At 39.6% G+C, this 19595-nt stretch overlaps 1 protein-coding gene across 35 annotated transcripts in view; it reads right to left on the reverse strand.

The window, feature by feature from the left end:
• Positions 1–19595, reverse strand: part of CSNK1G1 (casein kinase 1 gamma 1) — a 207738-nt gene that overhangs the window by 135105 nt on the left and 53038 nt on the right. For 31 of the 35 annotated variants that reach the window (XM_055098296.2, XM_055098291.2, XM_055098307.2 and 28 more), the window contains one exon: positions 3637–4041. In XM_055098296.2, coding sequence (XP_054954271.1) covers positions 3637–3817 — 181 coding nt within the window. In that variant the 5' untranslated portion in view covers positions 3818–4041. Of the gene's footprint in view, positions 1–3636; positions 4042–6348; positions 7908–8201; positions 8309–19595 lie in introns of those variants that run through there. The other 4 variants (XM_055098308.2, XM_055098314.2, XM_055098313.2 and 1 more) reach the window with 3 other exon arrangements.

Here is a 19595-nt window from a genome sequence, read left to right on the forward strand (position 1 = left end):
AACCCTGCCTCAACTAAAAATAAAAAATTAGCCGGGCATGGAGGCACACGCCTGTAATCCCAGCTACTTGGGAGGCTGAGACAGGAGAATCACTTGAACCCGGGAGGCAGAGGTTGCAGTGAGCCGAGATTGCGCCACTGCACTCTAGCCTGGGCAAAAAGAGCAAAACTTCATCTAAAAAAAAAAAAAGAAAACTGTATAATGGGGTGGAAACATTTGCAGAGAACCAAAATGCACTATCGTTACTTTTTTTTTTTTTTTTTTTTTTTTTTGCTGTTTGGAACCGATAGGTCTACTATCTACCACCACCCCCACATAAACCTGGAGCCCAAAGAAAGTACGCTTTATTTTCCCCCCTCTTCCTATTCATCAGCTTTTTATCCTTCCATCTCATAAATAACAGTAAACAATACAGAAAGAATCCCTGCCCTTTAAAGGGCTTATATTCAAGTAAGGAGAGGCAATTAATAGGGAAACATACATATGGTCATTTCAGATAGTGATGAATGCAATGAATAAAATAAAGCAGTTTGACGAGACAGGATGTGCTAGAGAAGAAACGTGCTATTTTAAATGAGAATGAGGAACAAGTGATAGAATGTTTCTCTGAGAAGGTAAGACATAAGCTGAGGCCTAAAAGATGAGAAACAACCCACTATGCAAAATTTTAGGGAAATAATTCTGCAAGCAGAAGGAATTGCAAGTGTAAAGGCTCTGAAGCAGAAATGCACACGGTTGGTCAGGTGTGGCGGCTCACATCTGTAATCCCAACACTTTGGAAGGCCAAGGCAGGAGAATCGCTTGAGGCCAGGAGTTCAAGACCAGCCTGCAAAACATCATCTCTACAAAACATTTAAAAATAAAAAAATTAGCTGGGCGTGTTCTTATGCACTAGCTATTAAGGAGGCTGAAGTAGGAGGATCGCTTGAGCCCAGGAGTTGGAGGCTGCGTGAGCTATGATCATGCCACTGCACTCCAGGGCGGGTAACAGAGCAAGACCCTGTCTCTCCAAAAAAAAAAAAAGAATAAGAAGAAATGCACTTGGCTGTTTGACAGACTGTGTGTCTAGGAAAGGAAATTAGTTTAGTGAAGCAGAGCTTTGTATGTGGTAGCCATGATGTAGGCTGACTGCACCTGCCTTGACTTTGGAATTTTGTAGTTTACAATCTTCTCCTCGCTAATATTAGAACAAGAAAATGACGGAATGGGGTATGCAGCCCACTCTATTGTCAGGAAGATGCCAAATAATTCTGAAAGTATCTTTTCTAGATACAAGGCCACAACAGTATGGTCCCAGGGCTAATGAAAACTTGATAAGCAGAGAAGAGTAAAAGCACATGAAAAGAAAGACAAGTTCTTCTGACTACAGGCAAGTCCAAATGAGAAACATCAAAATTATCTCAGATTCAAAGAGGAAACAAAACACAATACTACTCTGAAAATATATATGGGCTATAAATGTATGCTTTTAACTGAATGAATTTTTCCCTTCCCACGTAAACTTATAATACAAATCTAGACTTCAGTGATTAAACAGATTTCCACTTTTAATTCACCAAGGTTTTTCTTCACTTTCACAGAAATGAAACAATTGTCTGATGTTTTGAGAATTCAAAGATTTAGATACATTAGAAACTGCCTCTTAGCAATCATTTTGTGGATGTTTATGTCATAATTATTTAATCCATCCAAGTAGTACTGTGATGTTACAGTCAATTTATGACATAAAGAAATATTCACAGAACTATTCGTTAAAGCAACTCTGTGATTGCTAGAAAGTAAAGCAGTAATTACACATCTTAACTCGTATTGTAAGTAGCATCTGCTGGCTTTGGTAACCCGAACACAATTCTAAATATAAAGATCCTTTCATTATCCTAATTAAGTCCTGAATTTCCAGGTTGTCAGCCTTCTAACAGTAAAAATAAATCCATTCTCATCATTCTTAAATTCAAATGGTCTCTGGCTAGTATAGTGATGTTTCTCCAAGGCTCTCTATGGGGGATCAGAGATAAGATTTTGTCCATGTTCTCTATGCAGGACCATCACAAGTAGCAGAGGTGGTCAGGCGCAGTGGCTCAGCCTGTAATCCCAGCACTTTGGGAGGCTGAGGCGGGTGGATCACTTGAGGCCAGGAGGTCAAGACCAGCCTGGCCAATATGGCAAGAGCCCGTCTCCACAAAAATACAAAAAAAAAAAAAAAATAAGCTGGGCATGGTGGCACATGCCTGTAAGTCCCAGCTACTCTGGAGGATGAGGCACAAGAATCACTTGAACCTGGGAAGAGGAGGTTGCAGTGAGCTGAGATCGCACCACTGCACTCCAGCCTGGGTGACAGAGCAACACTCCATCTCAAAAAGAAAAAGAAGTAGCAGAGGTAACAAACATAATTACATTATGTTCCCACCCTCCCACCATTCCCCCCAAAGGGCCAAAGTTTCTTACAATGAGTCTTCATATTAATCCACAGTCTCAAGAGCTATGAAGGAGAAGAAAACACTTTAGCCTAAAAGATGACCTTTCCACATTCTCCAGGCTAATTTCCAACTTCATATATTTATACGGCCTTTTATTTTCTCTATCCCACTCATCAAGGAAGAGCCATTAAAAAGTATATAAATGGCTGGGCGCGGTGGCTCACGCCTGTAATCCCAGCACTTTGGGAGGCCGAGGCGGGCGGATCACGAAGTCAGAGGATCAAGACCATCCTGGCTAACATGGTGAAACCCTGTCTCTACTAAAAATACAAAAACAAAATTAGCCGGGCGTGGTGGCGGATGCCTGTAGTCCCAGCTACTTGGGAGGCTGAGGCAGGAGAATGGCATGAACCCGGGAGGCAGAGCTTGCAGTGAGCCGAGATCGCGCCACTGCACTCCAGCCTGGGTGACAGAGTAAGACTCCATCTCAAAAAAAAAAAATTATATATATATATATATATAAATACCCAATGTACCTTCTTCCCAATCTCACATTTTTAGACATATTAATTTTGTCATTATTTTCCATCTCACCCATAAATTCATAATTGAAATAGAAAATCCATTGCCTTAGTTGGGAAATAAAATTGCCTAACTTCTCCTTGGAGTTCTAACTTAATTCTAATGCTGGAAACTCCAGGAAGAAACGCAAACAAATTGTCTTTTGGAAAATTTCTCCAAACAGGATGTACTGTATATCCTTGAAGACTAAGCCTGGGTATTACTGAGTAAGGATTTACTCTTTTCTTTTCAGGGGCAGAGTCTGAATTAAACCAAGGCCTTATGCCCTTCTTAAAAGACCAACAGCATCTGCATCACCTGGAATTTGTAAAAATATGCAGAATTTGGGGCTCCACCTCAGACATCCTAAATCAGAGTCTGCATTTTACTGATATCTGTATGCAACTCTATGTTCATCAGAAAATCTCAGAACTGGTAGAAAACTTAAAAGCCCATCGCACACACATAAAGAGAGATGAGCCTTGGATAACAAATAATTGATAATGACCATAGTGCCCCTTCACAAATTATTTCTTAACAACAGGTTCTCCTTAAGAAAAATTTCTTGTAAAACTATAAACGGCTTGTCTTGAAACACACCAAAGCTTATCATAGGTATTGTTGTTAGTAGAAGTCACTGACATAACCAAGTGCTTACCTAATCTGAGCTCTCCGAAGTTCCCACACCCTATCTTCTTGCCAACCCTGAAGTTGGGTCCCACCATAAGAACCCCAGAGGATGATGAGGAGCCAGATGGTCGAGAGCAGTGTGCACTCCTTTGTGCCATGGGTTTAGTTGTCCGTTGTCTTTCATCCTTTTCCCTACTAGGATGGTCCATGATCCTACAGGACAGAGTCTCCTATAGTACAGCAAGTAGCTTCAGTATGTATACCTCTCTTCAATACAAAAGTATGTCCAAATAAATTGTAGTCAGAGAAAGGTAAGGAGTTCTTTTAGCACCATATTTGTTTGTAATGTATCTCCGGGAGATGAAAAACCATTTATTTGTTCCCGTAGGAAATGTAGTCACTAGGTCTCAATCTTAGGTGAACATCTTGTAACCTACGTAAAAATCAAGAAAACATGTAGTTAAAAATTAAATTTTGAAACAAATTCAGAAAGTCACTACCAATTAGAATGAATCCTATCCAAAGGTGAGCAAAATGCAGCTTCTGAAATGGGTTTTGGTTTTCTATCCTCCAATAGTTTAACCATCTGGATTAGTTATTCACATAGTATCATAAGCTCAGTAGGCTGCAAACCATAGAAGCTAAGGAAACACACAAGCCTTTAATATAGAATGCTATCTTCTAGTAATGTATCTATGACCAAAAAGGAAGACAATTGTTGTTTTTTTCATCACTGGCTAACAGAAATACATAGCAATGCTAAAATAAAGTTAAAGAAACTGAGGATGATTTAATTTTAAGCTCTTCCTTTTAATTTCGCCAAAACTTATAAGAAATTAGACTATTCACTCCCCCATTCCCCTATCCAAGCATTTACCAAGCACTAGCAAGAATTATGTAATCTTCAGTTACCAATCAACACAGACAACCTCTATGAAGGAACTTCCAAAACTCTATTGGTATTAAGTAGTCCTAAAGTTCTGAAAAGCTAAACTTTTGGTGGTTTTTGCTGTATGCTGAGTATGCAATGACAGAGTGCCAAAAAGAGATCCTTTGCAGAACCCCAAAGTGAAAATAAAGCAAAAAAAAAAAAAAAAATCTTAAGCGTAACATTCATCTCTACCAGAATTCTGCAGTGTCCAAATTCAGGACTGAGCCCAACACAAATGTTTGCAATGAGATAATTTTGATGCTATATTTGATTATCCATGTGAGTATTCTTAACAAAAAAAAATACTGCTATCACCAATCACATACTAAACACACACTTATATTTCACTTTCATAAATGTTTTCCTTAAAACTTAAGGGAAAAGAAGGCCAGGTGTGGTGGCTCACGCCTGTAATCCCAGCACTTTGGGAGGCCAAGGCAGGCAGATCACCTGAGGTCAAGAGTTTGAGACCACCTGGCCAACATGGCAAAACCCTGTCTCTACTAAAAATATAAAAATTAGCTGGACGTGGTGGCAGGCACCTGTAATCCCAGCTACTCGGGAGGCTGAGGCAGGAGAATAGCTTGAACCTAGGAGGTGGAGGTGGCAGTGAGCTGAGCTCGTGCTACTGCACTCCCACCTGAGTGACAGAGTGAGACTCCGTCTCAAAAAAAGAAAGAAAGAAAGAAAACTTAAGAGAATTAGAACAAATGTCAAATGTTTGGTTATTATCACCAATTATACGACAGAGCGAAGACGCCTATACTCTAAACTTCCTGAGGACCTGTAATTCCCTACTAAAGTAACAGGTAAAAAGCTGTCAGCTGACTGTACAAGTGGGCACATAATCCAATAATACAATCTGTTTGCTTTATTTATTTATTTATTTATTTTTGAGATGGAATTTCGCTCTTGTTGCCTAGGCTGGAGTGCAATGGCGAGATCTCGGTTAGCTGCAACCTCTGCCTCCCAGGTTGACGCGATTCTCCTGCCTCAGCCTCCCAAGTAGCTGGAATTACAGGTGCCTGCTACCACACCCAGCTAATTTTTTGTATTTTTAGTAGAGACGGGGTTTCACCATGTTGGCCAGGCTGGTCTCGAACTCCTGACCTCAGGTGATCCAACCACCTCAGCCTCCCAAAGTGCTGGGATTACAGGCGTGAGCCACCATGCCTGACCTCTGATTGCTTTATTATAGTTTAAATAAACTGCTTTTCATTTTTGTTTTCTTTGCTTTACAATAGATTTACATTTATAATGTATATTCTGTAAAGGAAAAAAAATCAAAGCGATCAAAGGAGGTCAGCAACTACTGAACTTCCTACATGAACAACATTAAGAATTCATATTTCCTCATTGTTTCTCCTATTTTCAAGTATATCCACTATCCCGGTTATCCTTGTCTTTTGCCTAAATCCCTCAAATGATATTAGAAAGAAAGAGAAAAAAATACCATAATTGTTGGGAGTATGTCTATACGTGAGACTGTCAACTCTACTTCCTTCCACTATAAGTTAATATGAGGACAGAAGCAGAATGTGTCTTGGCCCAATTCAGTCAATTTATAAGTATTCAATGAACTCACACATTTTCAAAAATTATCACTACAATAGCCTCATTTATAAGATTTGGAAACTATATTACATTGCCTATTTCTCTTCATATTTTTCATTTTTGCTCACTCTGTTTTTTCCAACAGATGGATGTTATTTTTATAATACTTTGCATTAATTTCTTCCATTGCACTTAGACTAGTATAACATTAGATGGAATAATCACACATAGCCCTCATTATCCATGTTTACTTACGTGTATGTATTAGAAGAACACACAGTTATTTGTCAGGTTAAAAACCCATAGAAGCCAGGTGCAATGGTATGTGCCTATAGTCTCCAGTTACTTGGGAGGCTGAGATGGGAGTACTGCTCAAGCCCATGAGTTCAAGGCTGGAATGTGCTATTATCATGCCAGTAAATAGCCACTGAACTCTAGCCTGGGCAACACAGAAAGACCCTGTCTCTAAAAAAAAAAACAAAAAAAAATTAAAAATTAAATTTAAAAATATTAAAAATTAAATTAAAAAAAAAAACCCTATAGAAAGCCAAAAATTGGCTGGGCATGGTGGCTCATCCATGTAATCCCAGCACTTTGGGAGGCCAAGGTAGAAGGACTACTTGAGCCTAGAAGTTTGAAATGAGCCTGGGCAACATACGGAGACCCCATGTCTACAAAAAATTTAAAAATTAGGGCCGGGCACAGTGGCTCATGCCTATAATCCTGGCACTTTGGGAGGCCAAGGCGGGTGGATCACCTGAGGTCAGGAGTTCAAGACCAGCCTGGCCAATATGACGAAACCCCATCTCTATTAAAAACAAAAAAATTAGCCAGGCGTGGTTGTGCACGCCTGTAATCCCAGCTACTTGGGAGGCTGAGGCAGGAGAATTGCTTGAACCCAGGAGACAGGTTGCAGTGAGCCGAGATCATGCCATTGCACTCCAGCCTGGGCGACAAGAGCAAAACCCCGTCTCAAGAAAAAAAAAAAAAAATAGCTGGGCATGGTGGCGCACACCTGTGGTCCCAGTGACTTGGGGAGGCTGAAGTTGGAGAATTGCTTGAGCCTGGGAGGTTCAAGGACGCAGTGAGCCATGATCGTGCCACTGCACTCCAGTATGGGTGAGAGCAAGGCCCTGTCCAAAAAAAAAAAAAAAGGCCAAAAATCTCACTCAGCTGGGGAAAAATGTTCATAACACCTACTTGTAGAACAGAACAATCACTTTACTTCCCACAACCATGACAAATACTGACACTAAAGGTGCTGTGTCAATTTTCTAATCTATGCATGGGACATAAGCATTGTTCAATCTATAATTATGAAAGATGAGGCCAGGAGCAGTGGCTCATGCCTATAATCCCAGTACTTTGGGAGGCCGAGGTGGGCAGATCACCTGAGGTCAGGAGTTCAAAACCAGCCTGGCCAACATGGTGATACCCTGTCTCTACTAAAAATACAAAAAAAATTATGGTGGTAGGCGCCTGTAATCCCAGCTACTTGGGTGGCTGAGGCAGGAGAATCGCTTGAACCTGGGAGGCGGAGGGGGCAGTGGGCTGAGATCACGCCATTGAACTCCAGCCTGGGCAACGAGAGCGAAACTCCACCTCAAAAAAAAAAAAAAAAGAAAATGAAAGATGAATAATATTCAATGCTACTTTATGTGGCATCTCTCATTTAAGAAATTAAAGTTACTAAGTTTTTTAAAATCCTGTTTCTTTATCACTCTCAATTACAACTGCTCAATTATAAACTGCTCAATTACAAACTCTTTGGCTTATCATTTGAACTCTCTACTTAAATTCATGTAAAACAGTATATGGGAGGTTACATGAAGTCTAAAAGAAAATTAAGTCATATTATAAAAGCATCAAAATAAGTTTCACTAATTTACTGTTTGTATATTTCAGATTCTCATATATTGGCTTTATCAAAAGTGAGGTACATAAATATTTAAATTTCAAAGTCAAAACACCCTGGGTTTTTGTTAATAATCAAAAGAGAGATTGCCAGGCTTCTAAATCTCTCTTCTTACACAACTTATGATGAAATTGTTTATAGGTATAGGACTGCTGGATCATATGGTAAGTGTATGAGAAACTCAAAAGCAAACCAGGCTCTTTCTGATCTACTACTTCTTCATCCACCACACATTGCTTTTGGTCCTCATGCTTGCTGTTTCTTGGTCACAAGTTTCGGCTCCAGGCATCACTTCCCATCCTACTGTCCAAAACAGAAATAATAGGGCAAAACCAAAAATCTTTCTCCTTATAAGTCTTTTTTTTTTAAATTATGTTGGTCAACGATAAAAATTCTTCTAAGAAATACCCCAACAAATTTCCCCTTCTGTTGGGTTGCCACTGGTTTTTGTACCAACATCTGTCATTCCAATTGTAAGCTTTTCAAAGAATGAGATAAAAGCCTAACCTGATGTTTAAAACACAGGGTAAATTTCAAGAGCAGTATCATACCCAGAATAAGTATTTAGCAAACATTAAGCAAAAATGATATCTGTGTGCTCCAGTGCACACATGAATGTGTGTTTATAAAACTATCAATAACTATAGGACAAATTAAAAGACACTGTAGGACAATTTGAGTACCAATACAAGGCTTGAAATGCATTTAAGCTAAAACAAAACAAAACAAAAGGCCAGGTGCAGTGACTCACATCTGTAATCCCAGTGCGTTGGGAGGCCACAGTGGGGAGAATCACTTGAGCCCAGGAGTTCAAGAACAGCCTGGGCAACGAAACGAGATCCTGACTCTACAAAATAAAAATAAAAATTGGCCGGGCAAGGTGGTATACACCTATGGAACCAGCTACTCAGGAGGCAGAACTGGGAGGATTGTTTGAGCCCAGGAGTTCAAGGTTGCAGTGCGCTATGATAGTGCCACTGCACCACTTCAGTATGACCCTGTCTCCAAAAAAAAAAAAAAACAAAACAACAAAAAAAAAAACTTACTATAAAGCTACAGTACTCAAGACAGTGTGATATTGCAAAAAAAAAAAAAAAAATACACAAATAAATCAATGGAACAGAATGGAAAGCCCAGAAATAGATTCACACAAATATATTCATACCAATCTTTGACAAAGGAGCAAAGGCAATTCAATGGAGAAAGGATAGTCTTTTTAACAAATGGTGCTGGAACAATTAGACATATACTTGCAAATAAAGAAAAATAATCTAGATACAGACCTTACATCTCTCGCAAAAATAAAATCAAAATGGATCACAACCTAAATGTAAAACACAAAATGATAAAACTCCTACAATATGCCATAGGAAAAAATCTAAATGACTTCGGGTTTGACAATGTCTTCTTAGATATACCAACAAAAGCATGATCAATGAAAGAAGAAATTGTTAAGTTTAACTTCACTAAAACTAAAAACTTCTGCTCTGGGGAAGGCACTGCTAAGAGAATGAAAAGATAAGCCACTGATTAGGAGAAAATATTTACAAAACACTTAACTTGTTAGAGGCCTGTTATCTAAAATATACAACACTCTTAAAACTCAACAATCAGAAAACAACACAATTAAAATATGAGCAAAATATTTGAATCAGACGTCTCTTCAAAGAAGATATACGGATGGCAAATACATATATGAAAATATACTCAATACCATATGTCAGAAGGGAATTGCAAATTAAAACAATGATACCACTATACACTTATTAGAATAGTGAAAATCCAAAACACTGACAACATCAAATGCTAAGGAAGATATGGAGCAATAGGAACTCTCATTCACTGCTGGTGAGAATGCAAAATGGTACGGCTATTTTGGAAGAAAGTTTGGCAGTTTCTTATGTAACTAAACATACTCTTACCTATGACCCAGCACATTTCTTGGTATTGACCCAAATGAAATGAAAACTTAAGTCCACACAAAAACCACCACCTAAACGTTTACAGCAGCTTCATTTGTAGTTGTCAAAAAATGAAAACACTAAGATTTCCTTCAATAGGTGAATGAATAAACAAATTTGTGGTATAGCCTTGCAATGGAATATCATTCAGCAATAAAAGGAAATGAATTATTGAAAGCTACAAAAAGACATAGAAGAACCTAAAATGCATATTGCTAAGTGAAAGAAATCCATTTGAAAAAGCTAAATACTACATTCCAAATTCATGACATTCTAGAAAAATCCTAACTATGGAGATGGTAAAAAGATCAATGGTTGCCAGATATTGTGGGTGGGGAGGGGGGCGGGTGAACAGGTGGAGCCCAGGGGATTTTTAGAGCAGGAAAACTATTCTGTATGATACCATAATGGTAGATGCATGTCATTATACATTTGTCCAAATCCATAGAATGTATAACACAAATAGTTTAATACATTCTATCTAATGTAAACTACCGACTTTAGTTAATAACATGTCAATATTGGTTCGTTAACTACTACAAATGTAGCATAGTAATGCAAGACATTAATAATAGGGGAAAACGGGGGTGGAGGAGTGTTAGGGGATATAGGGGAACTCTGTACTCTCCACTCCATTTCTCTGTAAACCTAAAACTGTACCAAAAAAATCTAAAAATAAAGCCTGTTAATTAAAGTAATAATTCTATCTAAAAAAAGCAACAAGAAACTTAGGAAGCTATATTACAAAACCTGTACAAAAATCTATGCCCAAAACTACAAAATATTGGCCAGGCGTGGTGGCTCATGCCTGTAGTCCCAGCACTTTGGGAGGCTGAGGCAGGTGGATCACTTGAGGCCAGGAGTTCAAGACCAGCCTGGACAACGTGGCGAAACCCTGTCTCTATTTAGTATACACTACTGTATTTCATGTACATATATATATACATACACACCACAGTATATCTAACCTTCAGACTACATTTTAGTAGTACACTAAAGTACGGGGACTTATGAAACATCTTGTCAGCAACTTACTTGCTTTTGTTTTTGTTTTTGTTTGAGACGGAGTCTCGCTCTGTCACCCAGGCTGGAGTGCAGTGGTGCAATCTCGGCTCACTGCAAGCTCCGTCTCCCGGGTTCACGCCATTCTCCTGCCTCAGCCTCCTGAGTAGCTGGGACTACAGGTGCCCACCACTACGCCTGGCTAATTTTTTGTATTTTTAGTAGAGACGGGGTTTCACCATGTTAGCCAGGATGGTCTCAATCTCCTGACTTCATGATCCACCCGTCTCAGCCTCCCAAAGTGCTGGGATTACAGGCGTGAGCCACCGCGCCCTGCCTGTCAGCAACTTACTCTTATGTGGTCAGGAAAAAAAATGTTCTTTGTCTTCTACTTGCCAAAAAGGCACAGAAAACACTGTCCACTTAATCTATAATACTTATTTTTATCTTATTTCCTTATAACGTTGATCTCTGGAAATGACTGGATCCTACAACTAAAAAGTAAATTATAAATAAAATTTGTCTTTGGGTTTACACCTTCAGATCCCTTACTTTTTTCAGTGAAAACAACTAATCTCAATTTCATAAATTCGTCTGTTCTACCTGTTGTACATTTTTGTTTATTATATTTTTTTGTAGAGACGAGGTCTCACTATATTGCCCAGGTTGGTCTCAAACTCCTGGGTTCAAGAGATCCTCCAGCCTTGGCCTCCCACAGTGTTGGGATTACAGGAATGAGCTACCATGCCCAGCCCCACTAGTTATGTACACATTTTTAGAACAGCTGTTCATTATTAAAGTAAGGGAGCCAAAGCAAAATACAGTGGCACTTTGATTTTATTTGCCTTCCAGCTCTCTCACTCATTTACTCTCATTGTACTCATTCTATGATTTCATCAACCTCTGAGGACCCTCAACTCTCTAGCAGACTCTTCCAGTCTTCCGACTTCCTTTAGGATAAAACAAAATCCTGGCCAGGCGCGGTGGCTCACATCTGTAATCCCAGCACTTTGGGAGGCCGAGGCGGGTGGATCACGAGGTCAGAAGATCGAGACCATCCTGGCTAACACGGTGAAACCCCATCTCTACTAAAAATACAAAAAAATTAGCCGGTCGTGGTGACAGGCGTCTGTAGTCCCAGCTACTCGGGAAGCTGAGGCAGGAGAATGGCGTGAACCCGGGAGGCGGAGCTTGCAGTGAGCCAAGATCACGCCACTGCACTCCAGCCTGGGCGACAGAGTGAGACTCTGTCTCAAAAAAAAAAAAAAAATCCTTACATGGCTTGAGGTCATTCCAGATCTGGCACTCGCTTACCTCTTCCGCTTAATTTCTGTTTAACTGTTCCCTTATATTTTATGTTAATGAATATCAAACTTACTTCAAGGCTTCCAAAGGGCCCCGGACCTGGGTCCTCCTTTATCTCTGCTCTTCATTATGTTAACTTATGCTCATATTTAGTTTTCACCTTAAATGTCTATTTCCCAAAACAAGCAATTACAGTGCCCCTCTTATGTAGTCCTTTTAGTAACTCACCATAGCAGTAATCACAGTGCACTGTAATTGCTTGTCTACTCACGTATTAGCTCTGTGAAGGTAAAAACTGTTGTCACATTCACCATTTTATTTGCAGGGCCTAGCATGGTAAGTTCTCAAATACTTAGTGAATAAAACACACACACACACACACACACAAATAAATGATTTCTCAATCTTGGTTTTCAACCAATGAACAGATCTCACAAGGCTAAAAAAATCCAAACTCCAGATATCATAATTCTTGCCACCATTCTGAGTAGAAAGAAAAAGATAATCAAAAGTACCATGACTATAGTACCTGTCACAAGTACCCTGCAAATAAAATGGTGAATGTGACAACCTTCACCGAGCTACTAGAGCTACTACACAAGTAAACAAGCAACTACAATGCACTGTGATTAGTGCTATGGTGAGGTGCTAAAAGGAGTACATAAGAAGGGCATTGTAATTGCTTGTTTTGGGAAACAGACATTTAAGGTATATCCTGCCCTAATTATCTGCCATGTGTTATCATTGTGAAAAAGCAACAGTCATTAGAAAACTATAACCCAAATTTTCACCCATTTTAAATGGCGTGAGAGAACATCAAAAGATGAAAACTTATGGCCAATAAACTGATTTTGGCCTGGTGTGGTGGCTCATGCCTATAATCCTAGAACTTTGGGAGGTCAAGACAAGGGGATCGCTTGAGCCGAAGAATTCAATACCAGCTTGGTCAACATACTGAGACCCCATCTCTACAAACAGACTTTTTTTTTTAAATTAGCAGGGTGGCACATGCCTGTAGTCTCAGCTACTTGGATGGCGGAAGCAGGAAGATCACTTGAGCCCAGGAGGTCAAGACTGTAGTGAGCTGTGATCACACCACTACCCTCCAGCCTGGGAGACAGAGAGACCCTGTCTCTCCCCAAAAAAGGGGTGGGTAGGTTTTGTTTTAAATCCAACTCTAAGTATTCTTATCTGGGTGCTTTCTGGAATTGTCAATAGTCAGCTATTTCATTTTTTCCTGGCCATGAAGAAACAGCCTATTTACATAGGCACAAAGTAGGTGAGAGGTAGAAAATCAAGGCTAGAAATCTGCAATTTTATTCTCAGCCTCAATATCAATTTACTTCCCTCCACCTGATTCACCTTTTCCAACAGGAAAAGGGACATATGTGAAATGTACTGTATCTTGTACTGCAAGAAAAGAAGATTTAAATAACTGTTTAAAAAAAAAAAAAAAAGTTTAGCCTGGGCACGGTGGCTCATACCTATAATCCCAGCACTTTGGAAGGCCAAGACAGAAGGACTGCTTGAGCCCAGGAGTTCAAGACCAACCTGGGTGATGTGGTGAGACCGTGTCTCTATAAAAAAAAAAAAAAAAATTAGCTGGGCATGGTGGTGTGTACCTATAGTCCCAGCTACTTGGTAGGCTGAGGTGAAAGGATCCCTTGAGCCTAGGAGTTTGAGGTTGCAGTGAGCTATGATTGTGCTACTACCTGGGTGACAAGAGAAACACTCTGTCTCAAAAAAAAGGAAAAGAGGCCGGGCACAGCGGCTCACACCTGTAATCCCAGCACTTTGGGAGGCCGAGGCAGGCAGATCACAAGGTCAGGAGATCGAGACCATCCTGGCCAATATGGTGAAACCCCGTCTCTACTAAAAATACAAAAATTAGCTGGGTGTGGTGGCGCGTGCCTGTAATCCCAGCTACTCAGGAAGCCGAGGCAGGATAATCGCTTGAGCCCTGGAGGCGGAAGTTGCAGTGAGCAGAGATCGCACCACTGCACTCCAGCCTGGCAAGAGAGCTAGACTCCATCTCAAAAAAAAAAAAAGGAAAAAAGAAAAACATATATACATATGCATTTTATTTTATTTTTATTTTTTTGAGACAGTCTCGCTCTGTCACCCAGGCTGGAGTGTAGTGGCATGATCTCAGCTCACTGCAACCTCCACCTCCCGGGATTCTCCTGCCTCAGCCTCCCAAGTAGCTGGGATTACAGGCATGCACCACCATGCCCAGCTAATTTTGGTATTTTTAGTACAGACAGGGTTTCACTGTGTTGGCCAGGTTAGTCGCGAACTCCTGTCCTCAGGTGATCCGCCTGCCTCAGCCTCCCAAAGAGCTGGGATTACAGGCATGAGCCACCATGCCCAGCCTACACACGCATTTTAAAATACTACTTCTACATAAATGAATCTTAAAGAATAATAGCAATTACAGAAGGAGTTTGGATAATTTCCAGGTGTCAAAAAGGAAAAATACAAACCACTACATTTATTCAAAGTGTTCCTAGTTCAATCAACAAATATTTTGTGAAGCCAGGTGTGGTGTCACACACATATATTCCCAGATACTTAGGAGGCTGTGGTGAGAGGCTCACTTGAGCCCACGAATTCGAGGCTGACGTGCATGATGACCACGCCTGTGAATAGCTACTACATTCCAGCCTGGACAACATAGTGAGAGAGCCAGTCTTTTTTAAAAAAAGTAAAAAAAAAAAAAAAAAAAAAAAAAAAAAGCCATGGGGTTTGGTAGCTCACACCTATAAAATTAGTCAGGTGCAGTGGTGCATGCATGTAATCCCAGCTACTTGGGTGGCTGAGGCACGGGAATTGCTTCAACCTGGGAGGTGGTGCTTGCAGTGAGCTGACATCACACCACTGCACTCCAGCCTGGGCGACAGAGTGAGACCATGCCTCAAAATCTCCTTAAGCTGATAAGCAACTTCAGCAAAGTCTCAGGATACAAAGTCAATGTGCAAAGATCACAAGCATTGCAATATACCAATAACAAGAGAGCCAAATCATGAGTAAACTCCCATTTACAACTGCTACTAAGAGAATAAAATACCTAGGAATACAACTTATAAGGGATGTGAAGGACCTCTTCAAGGAGAACTACAAACCACTGCTCAAGGAAATAAGAGAGGACACAAACAAATGGAAAAACATTCCATGCTCATGGAGAGGAAGAATCAATATCGTGAAAATAGCCATACTGCCCAAAGTAATTTATGGATTCAATGCTATCCCCATCAAGCTACCATTGACTTCCTTCACAGAATTGGAAAAAACTACTTTAAACTTCATATGGAACCAAAAAAAGAGCCCGCATAGCCAAGACAATCCTAAGCAAAAAGAACAAAGCTGGAGGCATCATGCTACCTGACTTGAAACTATACTACAAGGCGACAGTTACCAAAACAGCATGGTACTGGGACCAAAACAGATATATAGACCAATGGAACAGAACAGTGGCCTCAGAAATAACACCACACATCTACAACCATCTGATCTTTGACAAACCTGACAATAACCAGAAATGGGGAAAGGATTCCCTATTTAATAAATGGTGTTGGGAAAACTGGCTAGCCACATGCAGAAAACTGAAACAGGACCCCTTTCTTACACCTTATACAAAAATTAACTCAAGATGGATTAAAGACTTAAACGTAAGACCTAAAGCCATAAAAATCCTAGATAAAAACCCAGGCAATACCATTCAGGACATAGGCATGGGCAAAGACTTCATGTCTAAAACGCCAAAAGCAATGGCAACAAAAGCCAAAATTGACAAATGGGATCTAATTAAACTAAACAGCTGCTGCACAGCAAAAGAAACTATCATCAGAGTGAACAGGCAACCTACAGAATGGGAGAAAATTTTTGCAATCTATCCATCTGACAAAGGGCTAATATCCAGAATCTACAAAGAACTTAAACAAATTTACAAGAAAAAAACAAACAACCCCATCAAAAAGTGGGCAAAGTATATAAACAGACACTTCTCAAAAGAAGACATTTATGCAGCCAACAAACATGAAAAAATGCTCATCATCACTGTCATTAGAGAAATGCAAATCAAAACCACAATGAGATACCATCTCACACCAGTTAGAATGGTGATCATTAAAAAGTCAGGAAACAGATGCTGGAGAGGATGTGGAGAAATAGGAATGCTTTTACACTGTTGGTGGGAGTGTACATTAGTTCAACCATTGTGGAAGACAGTGTGGCAATTCCTCAAGGATCTAGAACTAGAAATACCATTTGACCCAGCAATCCCATTACTGGGTATATACCCAAAGGGTTATAAATCATTCTACTATGAAGACACATGCACACGTATGTTTATTGTGGCACTATTCACAATAGCAAAGACTTGGAACCAACCCCAATGTCCATCAATGATAGACTGCATAAAGAAAATGTGGCATATATACACCATGGAATACTATGCAGCCATAAAAAAAGATGGGTTCATGTCCTTTGCAGGGACATGGATGAAGTTGGAAACCATCATTCTCAGCAAACTAACACAAGAACAGAAAATCAAACACCGCATGTTCTCATTCATAAGTGGGAGTTGAACAATGAGAACACATGGACACAGGGAGGGGAACATCACACACTGGGGCCTGTTGGGGGGTGTGGGGCTAGGGTAGGGATAGCATTAGGAGAAATACCTAATGTAGGTGACGGGTTGATGGGTGCAGGAAACTACCATGGCACGTGTATACCTATGTAACAAAACTGCATGTTCTGCACAGGTACCCCAGAACTTAAAGTATAATAATAATTTTTTTAAAGTAAGAAAAAAATCTCCTGCTGGGAGAAAAAGAAAAAAAACCCCAAAAACCAAGAACTTTTTTTTTAATCTTAAAAATAAAAGTTAGAAGGTTGTAGGTATATGGCAAAAAAGAAAAAAAAATTAATAAATAACTATTCAGTGAGTGCCTCCTATGTGCCTAAAACTGGATTATTCCACTGAGGATATAACAGTGAACTTGACATATACAGCTCCTCTGCTCACAGAACTTCTAGTGTAGAGAGGGCCTCACAAACACATGAATTAAAAAAACACAAATTGGGACGATGCTACATATCAAAGATCTGCTAAACTAAGGATTATGGTGAAATCAAAGAGGAAAGTTTTATTTTATTCATATTTAGAGATGTGTTCTTGCTATGTAGCCCAGGCTGGAGTGTAATGCCTGTTCACAGGTGAAATCACAGTGCAATGCAGCCTTGAACACATGGGTTCAAGAGATTCTCCCACCTCAGCCTCCTGAGAAACCGGGATTACAGGCATGTGTCACCATGCACAGCATGGAAGAGTTTTAGATAGAGGGGTGGGAAGCCTTTTATTAGAAGACACATTTATTTTTTAAAAGTTTAAAAATTGTATGTTGACAATTTATAATTATATAAATGTAAGGGGTACAAAGTAATGTTATAATTTATGAATATAATATATAATAATTAAATCAAGCTAGTTAACATATCCATTACCTTAAATACTTAACATTTTTGTGGTAAGAATATTTGAAATTTATTCTCTCAGCAATTTTAAAATGTACAAAAACTATCTTCACCACACTGTACCACAGAATTAAAAAAATATATATATATATCCCTCAGCTGAGATTTTGTTCCCTTTAACCACGGTCTCACCACTTTCTCAACCCTCCAGGCTCTGTAACCACCATTCTATTCTCTGCTTCTATGGGTTCAATTGTTTTAGATTCCACACATAAGTGAGAACACGTGGTGTTTGTTTTTCTGTACCTGGCTTATTTTACTTAGCATAATAAAATATTCTCCAATTCCATCCAAGTTGCCACAAATGACATAATTCCTTCTTTAAGGCTGAATATGTATATATGTGTGTGTGCGTGTGTGTGTACATTTTCTTTATTCATTCATGTGTTGAACACTTAGGTTGATTCCCTAACTTGGCTATTGTGAATAATGCTGCAATGAACATAAGAAAGCAGACATCTCTTCAACAAACTGATTTCAAATCTTTTGGATAAATACCCAGAAGTGGTATTGCTGGATCATGTAGTAATTCTATTTTTAGTTTTTTGACAAACCTCCATACAGTTTTCCATAACAGGAATACTAACTTACATTCTTACTCTGTCAGATGGCAATTACAAAAAAGACCAAAGATAACAAGTATTGGTGCGGATGAGAAGAAGAGGGAATCCTTGTACACTGTTGTGAAAACATAAATTAGAAGCCACATTTAAACAGTGTCCTCAAGGAAGAGATGGAGCCAACCTTGTCAAGAGCTAGGGAACACAGTTTCCAGAAAGGGAAAAGCAGCAGCCTATTAAGAAAGGCTTTTGGTGAAAGAAGACCTGCAACGCCGGGGATTACAATGAGCAAAGTAAAGAGGTAGCAGGAGTCCATTGTTCAGGATTTTATAGGTCACTGATAGTCCAATAAGAAGACATTTAAGAATGGTACTGATATTTATGCTTAAAGGGATTTAGCTTTACAAAAAGCATTTACATTTTCTAAACGATTGACTCTAGGTGCTGTGTGACCTATTCAGTGGAGTCAAACTGGAATTACTTGCCTTAGTAAAGGCAATTATTCCTTTTCAAAGAGGACGCTGAGCCTCACAGAATTATGTTCACTGACTAGGTCACACTGTCAAACACAGCCAAAGGAGTCCAAAAAGCCTGAGCCCTCCTCCCTTCTGCCACACCAACCAAATGATCCTGCTTGCCCACTCACTTACCCATTCATTCCCATTGAGCCAAAAGTGCACTGGCCTCACAACTGTCCTCCTGAAACAATTTTTTTAAAAAAATCTGTGCAGTGATTTTAACATGTCCACAGATTTTTTTCAAAGGAGCTAATTATTCCTCCCTCGAGAGACTTAAAATTTCTTCTAACACACTGAATGCTCTTCCTCACTTGAATACTATATTTATGCCCCCTTTCTGGGGCAAAATTTCTCCATGGGTCAAATCTGTGTTTTTTAAAAACAGCTTTATTAAGATATAATTCACCTACTATACAATTTATCTATTTAAAGCACACATTTGGGTTTTGTTGTTGTTGCTTGTTTGTTTTAAGAGATAGGGTCTCGCTCTGTCAGCTACGCCGGAGTGCAGTAGCATGATCAGAGCTCATGGCGGCCTTGAACTCCTGGCCTTTAGCAATCCTCCAACCCCAGCCTCTCAAAGCACTGGGATTAAAAACATAAGCCACTGGCACTCAGTTTTGCTTTTTAAAACAAACAAACAAACAAACAGAAAAAGTTAATGCAGGTTGGGCTCGGTGGCTCACGCCTGTAATCCCAACAC

The sequence above is a fragment of the Pan paniscus genome, chromosome 16, assembly GCF_029289425.2.
Source record: "Pan paniscus chromosome 16, NHGRI_mPanPan1-v2.0_pri, whole genome shotgun sequence".
In the NCBI taxonomy this organism is placed as follows: Eukaryota; Metazoa; Chordata; class Mammalia; order Primates; family Hominidae; genus Pan; species Pan paniscus.